Genomic DNA, 16,642 nt, shown 5'->3' on the forward strand with positions numbered 1-16,642 from the left:
AGTCAGATCTGAAACACTCCCAGTTTCAAGTCTGCCCAGCACTTAGAATCAAAATGGTAAAATAGGGCCCATAGAGTAATAGAAGTTTACAGCATGGAAACAGGCCATTTGGCTCATCTTGCCCTTTTTTTAACCACTAAGCTTGTCCCCATTGCCTGCGTTTGGCCCATATCCCTCTATACCCATCTTACCCACATAACTGTCCAAATGCTTTTTTAAAAACAAAATTGTACCCGCCTCTACTACTACCTCTGGCAGCTCGTTCCAGACACTCACCGCCCTCTGTGTGAAAAAATTGCCCCTCTGGACCTTTTGTATCTCTCCCCTCTCACCTTAAACCTATGCCCTCTAGTTTTACTCTCCCTTACCTTTGGATAAAGCTGTTGACTATCTAGCTGATCTATATCCCTCATTATTTTATAGACCTCTATAAGATCACCTCCTAAGCCTCCTACGCTCCAGGGAAAAAAGTCCCAGTCTACCCAGCCTCTCCTTATAACTCAAACCATCAAGTGCCGGTAGCATCCTAGTAAATCTTTTCTGCACTCTTTCTAGTTTAATAATATCCTTTCGATAATAGGGTGACCAGAACTGTATATTCATGGTGCTTGTCCGGTTATGATTTTGGTCAGTGGTGATCCCTCGGATGTTGATAGCAGAGAATTTGATGACAGCGCAACTGAATGCCAAGGGGAGGTGGATAGACTCTCCTTTGCTTTCATTAATCCAGCAGCTGAAGATGGTTGGACCTGGGGCACAGCCCTGAGGAATTCCAGGGGGTAGAATTATTGGCCTTGCACCAACCAAAGCTGTTCTTTCTTTAGGTATTACTCCAGCAGGTCGATGTAAAGAGGTATGATATAGCTGGTATTACGGAGACATGGCTCCAAGGATGGGAACTAAACATTGAGGACGGACAGAAAGGAAAAGGTGGTGGAGTTGCATTGTTGATTAAAGATGATATTGATGCGATATTGAGGAACGATATTAGCATAGATGACGTGGAATCTGTATGGGTCAAGTTAAGAAACAACAAGGGGCAAAAAACATTGGTGGGGGTGGTTTACATACTGCCAAACTGTAGTGATAATGTTGGGAAAAGCATTAGACAGGAAATCGGAGATGCATTTGTTCAAGGAACAGCTGTGATTAAGATCTGTGATTATGGGTGACTTTAGTCTGCATGTAGATTGGGAGAGTCAAATTAGTCACAGTGCCATAGAGGAGGAATTTCAGGAGTGCTTACAGGATGGTTTTCTGGAGCAATACTTTGAGGAACCAACAAGGGAACAGGCCATCTTGAACTGGGTGTTGTGCAATGAGAAAGGATTAGTTAGCAATCTAGTTGTGAGAGAACCCTTGGGGAAAAGTGACCATAATATGGTAGAATTCCTTGTCAAGCTGGGTAGTGATGTACAAAGAACAAACAAAGAACAATACAGCACAGGAACAGGCCCTTCGGCCCTCCAAGCCCGCGCCGCTCCCCGGCCCAGGATTGAATCCTGAATCCAGGATCCCCGCCCAATTTTCCAGCCTATCTACATACCAATATCCTATCCACCGAGCTGTCCCTCACAGCTACGATGCTTTGTTCATTACAACCTATTAACTTACCCCCACCCCCCCATTCCAGACCATGTGATCTCCAGGGAGAGGCGAAAACCCAGAGTGAAAAACCCCAGGGCCAATATGGGGGAAAAAAATCTGGGAAATTCCTCTCCGACCCCCTGAGGCGATCGAAACGAGTCCAGGAGATCACAATGGCCCCGATCGGAAAATGCTTCCCAACCCTAGTCATTTCCACTTCCACGAACACCATATGAATTCCCTGCCCCCGAGACAGGTTCCCAACTATCCGCAGTCTCACTCTGTACTGGCACCAGCAAGATGATCATAGAATGAAGCCTTGAAACGAGAAACCAGGAACAATTAGCCCGCGCCGTTCCCTGGTCCAAACTAGACCACTCTTTTGTATCCCTCCATTCCCACTCCGTTCATATAGCTGTCTAGATAAGTCTTAAACGTTCCCAGTGTGTCCGCCTCCACCACCTTGCCCGGCAACACATTCCAGGCCCCCACGACCCTCTGTGTGAAATATGTCCTTCTGATATCTGTGTTAAACCTCCCCCCCTTCACCTTGAACCTATGACCCCTCGTGAACGTCACCACCGACCCGGGGAAAAGCTTCCCACCGTTCACCCTATCTATGCCTTTCATAATTTTATACACCTCTATTAAGTCTCCCCTCATCCTCCGTCTTTCCAAGGAGAACAACCCCAGTTTCCCCAATCTCTCCTCATAACCAAGCCCCTCCATACCAGGCAACATCCTGGTAAACCTCCTCTGTACTCTCTCCAAAGCCTCCACATCCTTCTGGTAGTGTGGCGACCAGAACTGGACGCAGTATTCCAAATGCGGCCGAACCAACGTTCTATACATCTGCAACATCAGACCCCAACTTTTATACTCTATGCCCCGTCCCATAAAGGCAAGCATGCCATATGCCTTCTTCACCACCTTCTCCACCTGTGACGTCACCTTCAAAGATCTGTGGACTTGCACACCCAGGTCCCTCTGCGTCTCTACACCCTTTATGGTTCTTCCATTTATCGTGTAGCTCCTCCCTACATTATTCCCACCAAAATGCATCACTTCGCATTTATCAGGATTGAACTCCATCTGCCATTTCCTTGCCCAAATTTCCAGCCTATCTATATCCTTCTGTAGCCTCTGACAATGTTCCTCACTATCTGCAAGTCCTGCCAGTTTTGTGTCGTCCGCAAACTTACTGATCACCCCAGTTACTCCTTCTTCCAGATCATTTATATAAATCACAAACAGCAGAGGTCCCAATACAGAGCCCTGCGGTACACCACTAGTCACAGGCCTCCAGCCGGAAAAAGACCCTTCCACTACCACCCTCTGTCTTCTATGACCAAGCCAGTTCTCCACCCATCTAGCCACCTCCCCCTTTATCCCATGGGATCCAACCTTTTTCACTAGCCTACCATGAGGGACTTTGTCAAACGCTTTACTAAAGTCCATATAGACAACATCCACGGCCCTTCCTTCGTCAACCATTTTGGTCACTTCTTCAAAAAACACCACCAGGTTAGTGAGGCATGACCTCCCTCTCACAAAACCATGTTGACTATCGTTAATGAGTTTATTCCTTTCTAAATGCGCATACATCCTATCTTTAAGAATCTTCTCCAACAACTTCCCCACCACGGACGTCAAGCTCACCGGCCTATAATTACCCGGGTTATCCTTCCTACCCTTCTTAAATAACGGGACCACATTGGCTATCCTCCAATCCTCTGGGACCTCACCTGTGTCCAGTGACGAGACAAAGATTTGCGTCAGAGGCCCAACGATTTCACCTCTCGTCTCCCTGAGCAGCCTTGGATAGATTCCATCAGGCCCCGGGGATTTGTCAGTCTTTATATTCTCTAACAAACCTAACACTTCCTCCTTTGTAATGGAGATTTTCTCCAACGGTTCAACACTCCCCTCCGAGACACTCCCAGTCAACACATCCCTCTCCTTAGTGAATACCGACGCAAAGTATTCATTTAGGATCTCCCCTACCTCTTTGGGCTCCAAGCACAAGTCCCCACTTTTGTCCCTGAGAGGTCCGATTTTTTCCCTAACAACCCTTTTGTTCCTAACGTATGAATAAAATGCCTTGGGATTCTCCTTAATCCTGTCTGCCAAGAACATTTCGTGACCCCTTTTTGCTCTTCTAATTCCCCGTTTGAGTATTTTCCTACTTTCATTATACTCCTCCAGATCTCCCTCCGTTTTTAGCTGCTTGGACCTAACATACGCCTCTCTTTTCCTTTTGACCAGTCCCTCAATTTCCCTGGTTATCCACGGTTCTCTAATCCTACCCTTCCTATCCTTCTTTTTTACAGGCACATGCTTGTCCTGTAGCCCTAACAACCGTTCCTTAAAAGACTGCCACATACCAGATGTGGATTTTACCCTCAAACAGCCTCTCCCAATCAAGAGCTGCCAATTTCTGCCTGATCCCAATAAAGTTAGCCTTCCCCCAATCCAACACCTTACCCTTGGGACACCATTCATCCTTTTCCATCACTATCCTAAAGCTAACAGAATTGTGGTCACTATTTGCCACATGTTCCCCAACCAAAACTTTGAAGACCTGACCGGGCTCATTCCCCAGCACCAGGTCCAGTATAGCCCCCTCTCTAGTTGGGCTGTCCACATATTGTTCCAACGAACCCTCCTGTACACATTTTACAAATGCCTCACCATCCAGAGTCCCTGCCCTCAGCGATTTCCAGTCTATACCAGGGAAATTGAAGTCTCCCACTACAACAACCCTATATTTCCTGCACCTATCCAGTATCTCCTGACATATCCATTCTTCCACTTCCCTTGGGCTGTTGGGGGGCCTGTAGTACACCCCCAACATAGTGACTGCGCCTTTCCTGTTTCTAAGCTCCACCCAGAGTGACTCGCTACACGACTCCTCCGAATTGTCCTCCCTCTGCACCGCTGTAATATGCTCTCCAACCAATACCGCTACTCCCCCACCTCTTTTGGCCCCTCCTCTGTCTCGCCTAAAACACTTGTACCCTGGAATATTCAGCTGCCAGTCCTGTCCCTCTTTCAACCAAGTCTCTGTCACCGCAACCACATCCAAATTCCTCGTGCGCATTAAGGCCCCAAGTTCATCTGTTTTACCTGCTACGCTCCTTGCATTGAAGTATAAGCACTCCAGACCCCCAGGCTCAGTGAGGTCGTCCTCCCCCAGAGTGCTCTTCTTCTTTGCCAGCCTTGTCCCAGCCCCAAGCTCGTCCCCAGCCACCACACTTATCGACCTAATAGTTTGATCCCCACCCCCCTGCCATACTAGTTTAAACCCCCCCGAACTGCATTAGCAAAGCTCCCAGCCAGGATATTTGTGCCCTTCCAACTTAGTTGTGACCCCTCCCTCTTGTACAGGTGCCATCCTCTCCTGAAAACCTCCCATTGGTCTATGAAAATAAAGCCCTCCCTCCTGGACCAGTCCTTTAGCCAGGCATTCATTTGAACCAACTCCCTATTCTTATCCTCACTGGCACGAGGCATTGGGAGCAGCCCAGAGATGGCCACCCTAGTGACCCTACTTTTTAACCTATTTCCCAACTCCCTGAATTGCTCTCTTAGGACCCCCCTACTCTTCCTATCTACGTCATTTCCACCAATGTGTATAATGACATCCGTTTCTTTATCTTCCCCTTTTAAAATGCCTCCTATCCGCTCGGAGACATCCGTGACCCCAGCACCAGGTAGGCAGACTACCATCCTGGAGTCCCGTTCGCCCCCACAGAATCGCCTGTCTGTCCCTCTAACTGACGTATCCCCCACCACTATCGCTCTCCTAACCCCTCTCTTCCCTTTCCGGGCCACAGAGCCTGACTGTGTGCCAGTGACCTGGTCACTGTGTCTTACCCCTGGAGAGGCACACTCCTCCACACTATCTAAAACAATGTACCTGTTTTGGAGTGGGACAACCACAGGTGACCCTTCTTCTAACTGTCCACTCCCCTCCCCTCTCACACCTGTCACCAAGCCCTTCCTATTTTGAGACACCTCTGGAGACCTCCCTTGTACTTTACCCTTCTGCCCTTTACTCCTCCTAACTGTGACCCACGTGTCATTCTCCCGATGCCCCGGTGTAACTAGTTGCCTATAACTGCCTTCAATTTTTCTCCCATTTTCCCTGACTAGGCTAAGGTCAGCGATCTGCAGCTCCAGTTCCCTAACACGGTCCCTCAAGAGCTGCAGTTCCACGCACCTGGCACATATGTGAACCTCTGGGAAGCTCGGTGTTTGCAGGAACTCCCACATCCCACATCGGAAGCACTGAACTGGCCGATCACTCATACCTGCCCTTATCCTTTATAGGGTTGGGTAAAAAATAACTAGCCTTGCCTTGCCCTTTTAGCCCAAGCCCTGTGAGCCAAAGCCCTTATAATGTACACTCTGCTACCCACTCACTCCACTGCCCGCTCCCGACGCTGCCCGCTGTATAGTGCAGACGGCTTTTTATGCTCCCGACGAACCCCCCAAGTAACTGCCTTTTATACTAAGACTCAACCTCCCAGAATCCCCTTCAGCTGACCTCACTTCCTCAATTCAAAACCCTGAAAAAAGCCCGCGAAATATACTAGGAATACCCTTAAATGAATAAATGAATAATTAAATCACTTCTTAGCTTACTCTCAGCACTCCTGCTAAGACTCTCTCCCCCACTCTCACTCCAGTTAAACAAAGAGGATGTAGTTGATTCTGAGACGAGGGTCCGGAATCTCAATAAAGGTAACTGATGGTATAAGGCAAGAATTGGCCATGATGGACTGGGAAACATTACTGAAAGGAAAGACAGTGGACAGGCAATGGCAGACATTTAAAGAACAAATAGATGAACTTCAGAAGTTGTTTATTCCTGTTTGGCACAGGCGTGTTGAGGGAATTGTGGCCAAACCATGGCTTACAAGGGAAATTAGAGATAGTATCAGATTCAAGGAAGAAGCATACAAATCGGCAAGAGAAAGCAATAGGCTTGAGGATTGGGAGCAGTTTAAAATTCAGCAAAGGAGGACCAAGGGATTGATTAAGAAGAGAAAGATAGAATATGAAAGTAAGCTAGCGGGTAACATAAAAACTGACTGTAAAAGTTTCTGTAGATATGTAAAGAGAAAAAGATTGACAAAAACGGTCAGAAACGGGAGAATTCATAATGGGGAATAAAGAAATGGCTGAGGAATTAAATTTGTACTTTGCTTCAATCTTCACAAAGGAAGACATGAATAATGTGCCAGTAATGCTGAGAGAAACATGTTTTAAGGAGGAGCTGAAGGAAATCAGCATCAGCAGAGAAATGGTTTTGGGGAAATTGATGGGATTGAATCATAGAATCCCTACAGTACAGGAGGAGCCATCTGGTGGATAAATCTCCAGGTCCTGATAATCTTCATCCCAGACCATTTAAGGAAGTGGCCCTGGAAATAGTAGATCCATTGGTGGTTATTTTCCAAAACTCTTTGGACTCTGGAATAGTTCCTACAGATTGGAGGGTAGCCAATGTAAACCCACTATTCAAAAAGGAGGTAGAGAGAAAACAGGGAACTATAGACCGGTGAGCCTAACGTTGGTACTGGGGAAGTTGCAAGAGTCTATTATCAAGGATTTCAAAACTCAGCATTTGGAAGGCAGCGGTATAATTGGACAAAGTCAGCGTGGATTTACAAAAGGGAAATCAGGCTTGACGAATTTATTGCAATTCTTTGAGGATGTTACTACTAGAGTTGAGGAGAACCAGTGGATGTGGTTTATTTAGACTTTCAGAAGGCTTTTGACAGGGTCTCACATAACCCCCTGTGGGGTTACAGGGATAGGGCCTTGTTAAGATGTTCTGTTGGAGAGTCGGTGCAGACTCGATGGGCCAAATGGCCTCCTGCACTGTAGGGGTTCTATGATTTCAGCTCCCATGTTTCTTATCCATGGACCAATATACAGTAAGGATCAGGATTATTTTGTAGGCCTCGCCCACATTCCGTGTTCTCACTGTGTGTAGCCCCATAGCAGCATTCAGTGCCAGAAACTGGGGAGGTTGACCTCGATCTCTTTTCCTGCAAAAAACAGTCAATGAATTATATAGCAAATTCAACCAGAGTATCAAAAGTATAAAAAGGGGAAAGTTTGCACAATGTCTGCGTGACTACAAATCTGATTTAGACGCTATTGCAGTTAGTCCTTCTCAGGTTATATTTTCATTTCAAACCAAGTCGGTTCGGATTATATTCACTGGAGTTCAGAAGAGTGAGAGGGGATCTCATAGAAACTTTTAAAATTCTAACAGGATTAGACAGAGTAGATTCAGAAAGAATGTTCCCGATGGTAGGGGAATCCAGAACTAGGAGTCATAGTTTGAGGATAAGGGGTAGAACTGAGGTGAGGAGAAATTTCTTCACCCAAAGGGTGGTGAATGTGTGTAATTCACTACCACAGAATGTAGTTGAGGCCAAAACGTCTGATTTCAAGAAGAAATTAGATATAGCTGTAGGAGCTATAGGGACCAAGGGATATAGGGGGAGAAGGGGGAATTAGGATATTGAATTTGATGGTCAGCCATGACCAAAATGAATGGCGGAGCAGGCTCGAAGGGCCAAATGGCCTCCTCCTGCTTCTAGTTTCTATGTTCCTCCACATGTGCTTAGGAAACCCCATTGTAACCAATAGTAATTAAACAACTAGTGACTGACCTCTTCAGCAAACATTGGTAAATTAGATTTCTAGGATTAATTGTCGACAAAATGAGTTCAAACTGAGGCAGTTATCCTCTGGAGCAAACTCAGTAATCTGATACATGAAGCATAGCATTACAGGGCACAGTTCATGATTAACCAGACATTGATTCAGTAATTCTGCTTAGGAGTCTTTATTGTATTCTTTCACAGGATGTGGGCTTCACTGGCTGGGCCAGCATTTATTGCCCATCCCTAATTGCTCTTGAGAAGATGGTGATGAGCTACCTTTTTGAACTGTTGCAGCCCCTGTGGTGTAGGAAAACCCACAGTGCTGTTAGGGAGGGAGTTCCAGGATTTTGACCCAGCGACAGTGAAGGAACGGGGGTATATTTCCAAGTCATGATGGTGAGTGGCTTAGAGGTGGTGCTGTTCCCAGGTAACTGCTGCCCTTGTCCTTCCAGATGGTAGTGCGCGTGGGTTTGGAAGGTGCTGTCCAGGGAGCCTTAGTGAGTTTCTGCAGTGCATCTTGTAGATGGTACACACGGCTGCCACTGTTTGTTGGTGATGGAGGGAGTGAAGGTTTGTGGAAGGGGTAGCAATCAAGCATCCCGTCAGGATGGTGCCTTGGATGGGACTTTATAGGTGCTGGTGTTCTACTAAAGACTTGTGTTATTGTGAATAAGCAAATGAAATAGTGACACCCTTTTTTATTTTGTTGTACCTGACTCATTGTAACGAGTCTTTTTTGGCAGTGATAGAGTATTACGTAGCAGGAAGGAACAAATTTAGATTCTGAAATAGATTGGAGTCTGGGAGAAAAGCCAAGAATGGAATTGAGATATAAATGAGAATGAGAAAGTTAAGTGTGGAGTATTCATTGAGGCAGGAGAGCAAGGTGTCAAAAGAGATTCCAGAACATGGGGGAAAAGTGTAAAGGTTGTCTGAATTTAGAGGCACGTTCTGGTGAAAGCTATGAAATAAAAAGCTTATTCACAGCTTGCTTTGTTCATACAGTAGTGAGGAAGGTAACACCATTGGAAATCTCCAACTTGGCTACAGTTTGACTCAGTTCATAATGTAAAGATTGATGACCACTTCTATCTAGGAGGACAAGGGCAGCAGATACCTGGGAACACCACTACCTGAAGGTGCCCCTCTAAGTCACTCACCATCCTGACTTGGCAATATATCGCCGTTCCTTCACTGTCGCTGGGGGGAAGTCCTGGAACTCCCTCCCTAACAGCACTGTAGGTGGACCTACACCACTGGGACAACCACAGTTCTGGAAGGCAAATCACCACCATCTCCTCAAAGGCAATTATGAACGGGCAATAAATGCCGGCCTAGCCAGCAATGCCCACATCCCACAAAATGAAATCTTAAAAACTTACATACGAACATTCGTATGAAGATACAAATTAGGAATAGGCCATCCAGCCCTTTGAGCCTGTTCCGACATTCAATCTGATCATGGCTGATCTGATTGTGGCCTTAGCTCCATATTCCACTGACCTTCAATAACCTTCGCCTCCTTTATTAGTCAAGATTCTATCTACCGCTGCCTTAAGAACCCAGCCACCACCGCTCTCTGGGGAAGAGAGTTCCAAAGATTCACAACTCTCAGAGAAAAAAATTATTTTCATCTCTGTGCTTGTCATTTTTAAACTAGTTCTGGCAGATATAATTGGCAGCCCAATCTCTCACAGTAGATGCAAAGAATACTCAGCCACAGGTGAAGGACGGAGGTGATGGCCTAGTGGTATTATTGCTAAACTATTAATTCAGAAACTCAGCTAATGTCCTCGGTTCCCGGGTTCGAATCCCACCATGGCAGATGGGGGAATTCAGTTTTTAAAAATTAAGAATTAAGAATCTATTGATGACCATGAAACCATTGTCAATTGTCGGAAAAACCCATCTGGTTCACTAATGGCCTTTGGGGAAGGAAATCTGCCGTCCTTCCCTGGTCTGGCCTACATGTGACTCCAAACCCACAGCAATGTGGTTGACTCTCAACTGCCCTCTGAACAACTGCAACTAGGGGTGGGCAATAAATGCTGGACAGCCAGCAGCGCCCAAGTCCTGCGAACGAATAATAAAAAAGTGTTGGATTACTTTGCATGGGACCCGGGACTACTTTGAAATATGTCCTCCTCCTATCATTGGAGCATAGAATGGAACGGTGAAATAAGTTATAGTGAGAGCAGTGAAAATGATAAGAGTAGCAATTATGTTGCTGGACTGGGCGGCATGGTGGCACAATGGTTAGCACTGCTACCTCACAGCTCCAGGGAACTGGGTTCGATCCCCCGGCTTGGATCACTGTCTGTGCGGAGTCTGCACGTTCTCCCTGTGTCTGCGTGAGTTTCCTCCAGGTGCTCCTCCCACAGTCTGAAAGACGCGCTGGTTAGGTGCATTGGCCATGTTAAATTCTCCCTCAGTGTACCTGAATAGGCGCCAGAGTGTGGCGACTAGGGGATTTTCACAGTAACTTCCGTAAGCCTACTCGTGACATAAATAAATAAACTTACAGGCCTAATCCGTGCTGCTTTCAGTAGGCCCTGTTGCCACCTGAAATCAGAGCTGGCCCAAATCAAACCAGCAAGTCAGGGGCCCGAATTCTCCCATCCCGCTGCCACTGGAATTTTAGCGGGCGGGTTGCGGACAATGTGAAACTCCATTGACAGTCGGGCGGGAATTTTCAGCGTTTAGACCAGCGCGGCTGGAGAATTCCGCCCAAGGTCCTACATCTGGTTTATACATCAAAAATTCAGAGCAATCCCCCGACCATTTTGCAAATGTGCAACGGAAAATAGTGTCCGCAAACTCTGTAATTATGACTAATACAACCTTGTTAAAGTTAATCATTATTTCTTCCTCAGGCGAGAGAATTTATTGCACAGCAACCTGGGACTTGTGGCAATACCAACACATGATATGAATAATATTTCAGCCTATATAGAGTAATAAGAATGGATACTGTGACTTGATCCGTGGATAATCTTACAATTTAGAGGGCTTTTTCTTTTCTGTCTCTTTTACAGATACGTTTGCCAGCAAAGTAGCTGCAATTCAAGACCAGTATGCTGACGCTTCTATCGGTAATGTGACCGGGAGCAATGCTGTGAATATTTTCTTAGGAATTGGCGTGGCCTGGACAGTGGCAGCAATCTATTGGAATGCTCAGGGAAAGGAATTTGTAGTGCTGCCCGGAAACCTGGCCTTTTCGGTCACCCTCTACACCATATTTGCTTTTATAAACTTTGGCGTGTTACTGTATCGAAGGAAGCCGGAGGTTGGCGGTGAGTTGGGTGGACCACGGACTGCCAAGATTTTAACCTCAGCAATGTTCACTATGCTTTGGTTAACGTACATTCTTTTGTCATCTCTGGAGGCCTATTGCTACATCAATGGCTTCTAATAGTCAACAGAACACGAACAAAGTGGACGTTTAGTATTTCACTCACCTGCTGATGGAATGCTAACTTCTGAGAGGATTCCTTTTACTCATTAGAAGTGGATCTCACAGTATTCCATCTGCAAGGGCATCATAACAGCAAAGGCAATGAATGTAGGGCTCAATATGCTGCTGTACAGATTAAATATACCAAATGGGAGATATTTTTTATTCAAGAATAAAGAGCCTAAACTAATATTTACGGCACTTTTACCCACAGTAGCATGCCCTCCTCCATTCATGGGATGATGCCTCTGTACTAATGTGACTGTTTGAGATCAAGTTGCTAAACACACCAGAAAACATGGCGCGTCCCGTTATTTCATTTTGTTTTTGGATCTGCGTGCCCTACACTTCATTTAAGACAATTTGTGTGCTGACAACTCCTGACTAAAACTCAGTGTTGTCAACATATTGGGATTTTTTTTTTGGTTTAATTTAATTTGGGTTCCTTAGCGAAAATGCACAGACTATGCGTAACTGCAAGACATTTGCCCATACGCTGTGTCATTTGTTATTTTTGTACAATAGTGTTAAATGTGATACTGTAATGCTGTGCATGGTTAAGACATGTGTCCTGTATGTAATATAAATATGTCACCAATCTCAAGACCTACCGTGTATTGTTTATTATTAGGAATTGCTTGTTGCATATTAGTGAGGGGGAAAGAGTTGTAGCTTTCACCAGACATTTATCATGTTCACTTGGAACGGTTTCCAAGTGGCGCTGTTGGAACTAGCACCTTCACGACAACATACTTGATCTATCAATATGACTTTTTTTTTAAACAAAGAAGTTGAATGATGTGTTTTAAAAGTTGTTCAGGGTCATTTGTCAGAGCTTTATTTAAAATGTCAGTATTGTTATTTCTGTTGTCTGGTTGCTTTTGTTGCTGTCATTGTTGTGGCACAATAAATCAGAAAGACAGTGAAATTGGGATGGTGCATTTAAATTAACCCGAGCAGGAAGACAATTACTGCGTTGTGTTAAAAATCATTAAGGAGGCATCAAGAATAGTGCCGTAGCAATCAACAAACAGATTACCATTGCCAGCTTTTAGGGTCATTCTTGTAAATTCTGTCCAACCCATTAGACGCCAGTTCAAAGTCTTCTGGCAGAGGTTCTGGTACAAGAAAAACGCGCTGGCCGGGCACGTTGCATTAGATGTTGCAAATGAACACTCCATTCGAGCTCTTGATTGAAAAACCGCAGACAGGTTTACACGTAGAATCAATGGTGTATGCAAGGTGAGAACTAAACACGAACCCACTGAAGCAAAAAGAGTCATGCAAACAATTTCTCGTGAGCCACAACTTCAGATTCATAAGGCCTAATGAATGAAGAGTTAAGTGCAATTTTTACCTGTAAGCTGAGTCTCTGTGCGGCACCGCTCCCCCCCCTCCAAAATTCCCAAGTAGCTCATGCACAAGTTGGCCCCTTTAAGTTGTCATCCGTGCAAGGCCATGCTGAAAAGATTTAAAGGAGCCGCGAGCTTAAATAAATCACCTGCACATCCAAAAACAAATAAGTTGGTGAAATGTAGTAAATGTTTCCCTTCTATTTTTAGCCTGTTCTGTACTTCAATGACATAAAGGTAAGCATTCAGATTTGGTACCGCTTTGAGTCAATTGATCAGAAGGCAGGTCACATTCCATAACTGGACTTGGATATTTAATATTGATTTTACATAATCGTCACAAAGAACATACAGATAGATACGTCCTCAAGTTTATAATGTATCATGCATTATTGGTACACAATTCAAGCAAAACAAGTTGGGCCGAAGGGCCTGTTTCCATGCTGTAAACCTCTATGACTCTATAAAACACACACATCATAAAGGACTCCTGAGTGTGCCAGTGTGTTGCTTTCTGAGTGACCAATTTACCCTGTGCTGCTCAGATCAAACGATTTTGTTCCATAATTAAAGAACACAACTTAAAACAATCAACCATTTTGTATGGGGGCTGCTGCCTTCACTGTATAATATTTTAAATGATTGAACTTAAGGGTTACGGGGATGGGGCCTGGGTGGGATTATTGTCAGTGCAGGCTTGATGGGCCGAATGGCCTCCTTCTGCGCTGTAGGGATTCTATGACTGTATGACAGTTTCCTCAATGCAACTAGTATGTATTTCTTATAAATAACCAGGAAACCCATTTACAAAGCAATTGGTTTTGTGTCTGAGTTAGCAGGAGCACTGCAGGCAATGCCATACCCATCCTCAGTGAAGAAAGGGAAAGATCTTTTTTTGATTTCTTTCCTGTGATCTGATTTGAATCGATTTATTATTATCACATGTATTAACATACAGTGAAAAGTATTGTTTCTTGCACTATAGAGACAAAGCATACCATTCGTAGAGAAGGAAATGAGAGCGTGCAGAATGTACTGTTACACTTATAGCTAGGGTGTAGAGAAATCATAGAATCATAGAAACCCTACAGTGCAGAAGGAGGCCATTCGGCCCATCGAGTCTGCACCGACCACAATCCCACCCAGGCCCTACCCCCACATATTTACCCGCTAATCCCTCTAACCTACGCATCTCAGGACTCTAAGGGGCAATTTTTAACCTGGCCAATCAACCTAACCCGAAAGATCAACTTAATGCAAGGTAGGTCCATTCAAAAGTCTGATAGAAGCGTGGGCGCTGCCACCAAGGTCAGCATTTGTTACCCGTCCCTAATTACTCTTGAATTAAGTGACTTGCTCAGTGATTTTTAGAGGAGAACATTTGAGCCAATTACATGGCTATGAGTCTGGAGTCACATGTAGGCCAGACCAAGTAAGGATGACAGATTTCCTTAGTGAAGCAAGTAGATTATTTCATTTGATTTGATTTATTATTGTCACGTGTTAATATACAGTGAAAAGTATTGTTTCTTGCGCGCTATTCAGACAAAGCATGCCGTTCATAGAGAACGGGTAGGGCCTGGGTGGGGGTAGGGCCTGGGTGGGATTGTGGTCGGTGCAGACTCGATGGGCCGAATGGCCTCCTTCTGCACTGTAGGGTTTCTATGATTTCTAAGAGAAGGAAACAAGAGAGTGCAGAATCTAGTGTTACAGTCATAGCGAGGGTGTAGAGAAAGATCAACTTAATGCGAGGTCGGGAAGAACCTGTTCTTGAGTCGGTTGATACGTGACCTCAGACTTTTGTATCTTTTTCCCGACGGAAGAAGGTGGAAGAGAGAATGTCTGGGGTGCCTGGGGTCCCTAGTTACGCTTAATTAATTTTTATGAACAATCAGAGATAGTTGTTATGCTGACCACTGCTGAGACTAGCTTTATATTCCAGATTTGGATTTTCACAGTGACTTCACTGCAGTGTTAATGTAAGCCCACTTGTGACACTAATAAATAAACTTTTACTAATTGAATTGAATATAAATTCCACCACATGCACCCATGTCCGCAGAGCATTAGCCTGGGCCTCTGGATTGCTAGACTGGATTACCACTACGTCAGCATCTCTCCAGGTTTAAGGCATTTCAGCCAGCGTATGATTCGAGATTCATTTGCAGAGCCACTGACTTAGGGAACTGAATCAGTCTTGGGGATCACATTCCGTGCCTCCATCCATTTTTCAGTGAAATTGTAAACCAGTGGCCCTGATCACTGGTATTACCACACAAAGCACTGTCACTCAAGATACATTTGTTCTGATCCTACAGTCACAAATGTTTCACAGTACACTCGGAGATTGCACGCAACACAAATCCACTTTAAACATTTGGCAGCTGATGGGAAAGTCAAAGTCATTGTTATTTCTCACCTTTAGTGCAGGGGTGACACGGTGGCACAGTGGTTATCACTGCTGCCTCACAGCGCTAGGGACCCGGATTCGATTCCCAGCTTGGGTCACTGTCTGCGTGGAGCCTGCCCATTCTCCCCAAATCCCCCCAAATTTCCTCCAGGTGCCCTGATTTTCTCCCACAGTCTGAAAGACATGCTGGTTAGGTGCATTGGCCATGCCAAATTCTCCCTCAGTGTACCCGAACAGGCACCGGAGTGTGGCAACTAGGGCATTTTCACAGTAACTTCATTGCAATGTAAGCTTACTTGTGACACTAATAAATTAACTTTAAAGAAAAATGAAGGATCTTGAGAAAGAAGTCTGAGGGGCAAACATTATTTATTTTGATGACTGTTCTTCACATGCCGTGTTGCAGTCCCTGATAGTTAAATACATTATTACTGACAGCAGTGTCATTTTATTCCTTTAATGAATATTTACATAGTTCTCGCCTTCTTTGCCGATTTGTTGCTTGAAGTACATCATCAACAAACTATAAAAGGGGAAGTCATAAGGCTTGTTTAATCCTCTAGAAGGAAACATTTCATTTTTGACTGGGAGGGAGTGAGTGAGAACCTTAGTGGCGCAAATTAATTTGTCTAATTAAGGACAAATGTTAAGTGACTTAAATAAAATACATGCGAGTTGGATGCTCTTGTGCCTTGCAGCTAAATTTTAAAGTACTGGGTATTGGGTTTTCCATTCATTCAAGCTTATAACATGAAGAATGACCCTTTGATGGTGCATTGAAGAGCTGGCAGCGCCTTCAGAAGAGCTTTGAGCCTTTTTTGGAAGGAGGAACTGTGCATTGCATCCGAACCAAGTGCTCTGAACTTGAAAACCAGCCCTTTTTCAATGGTGCTGTGTAACCAGACCCCAAGAAAATGCAGCCTGTGGAGGAAGCATTCTATTTTTCCCATCTTTCTCATGAGGGATGGTGATTTTCTGAAGCTCGGCGAGCCTCCTTAAAGGCCTGTTTAAAATAAGGTTTCAGTGTGACAAGTAAACACAAAATTAAGACTTGGGACTGACTGCGTAGATGACGCCCAGGCAATCCTACCAGTCCATGGCCCACCATAACAGTGCGTCCCATTGTGCTGTGCTTTTATAGGTGCCATTTAGA

At 44.9% G+C, this 16,642-nt stretch overlaps 1 protein-coding gene across 19 annotated transcripts in view; it reads left to right on the forward strand.

Moving 5' to 3' along the window:
• Nucleotides 1-14,655, forward strand: part of slc8a1b (solute carrier family 8 member 1b) — a 284,183-nt gene extending 269,528 nt beyond the window's left edge. For all 19 annotated transcript variants that reach the window (XM_078212311.1, XM_078212312.1, XM_078212313.1 and 16 more), the window contains one exon: nt 11,309-14,655. In XM_078212311.1, the coding sequence (XP_078068437.1) occupies nt 11,309-11,685 (377 nt within the window). In that variant the 3' untranslated portion in view covers nt 11,686-14,655. The remainder of the gene's footprint in view (nt 1-11,308) is intronic.
• The last annotated feature ends 1,987 nt before the right edge of the window (nt 14,656-16,642 follow it).

Source organism: Mustelus asterias, chromosome 5 (assembly GCF_964213995.1).
Source record: "Mustelus asterias chromosome 5, sMusAst1.hap1.1, whole genome shotgun sequence".
Taxonomy (NCBI): Eukaryota; Metazoa; Chordata; class Chondrichthyes; order Carcharhiniformes; family Triakidae; genus Mustelus; species Mustelus asterias.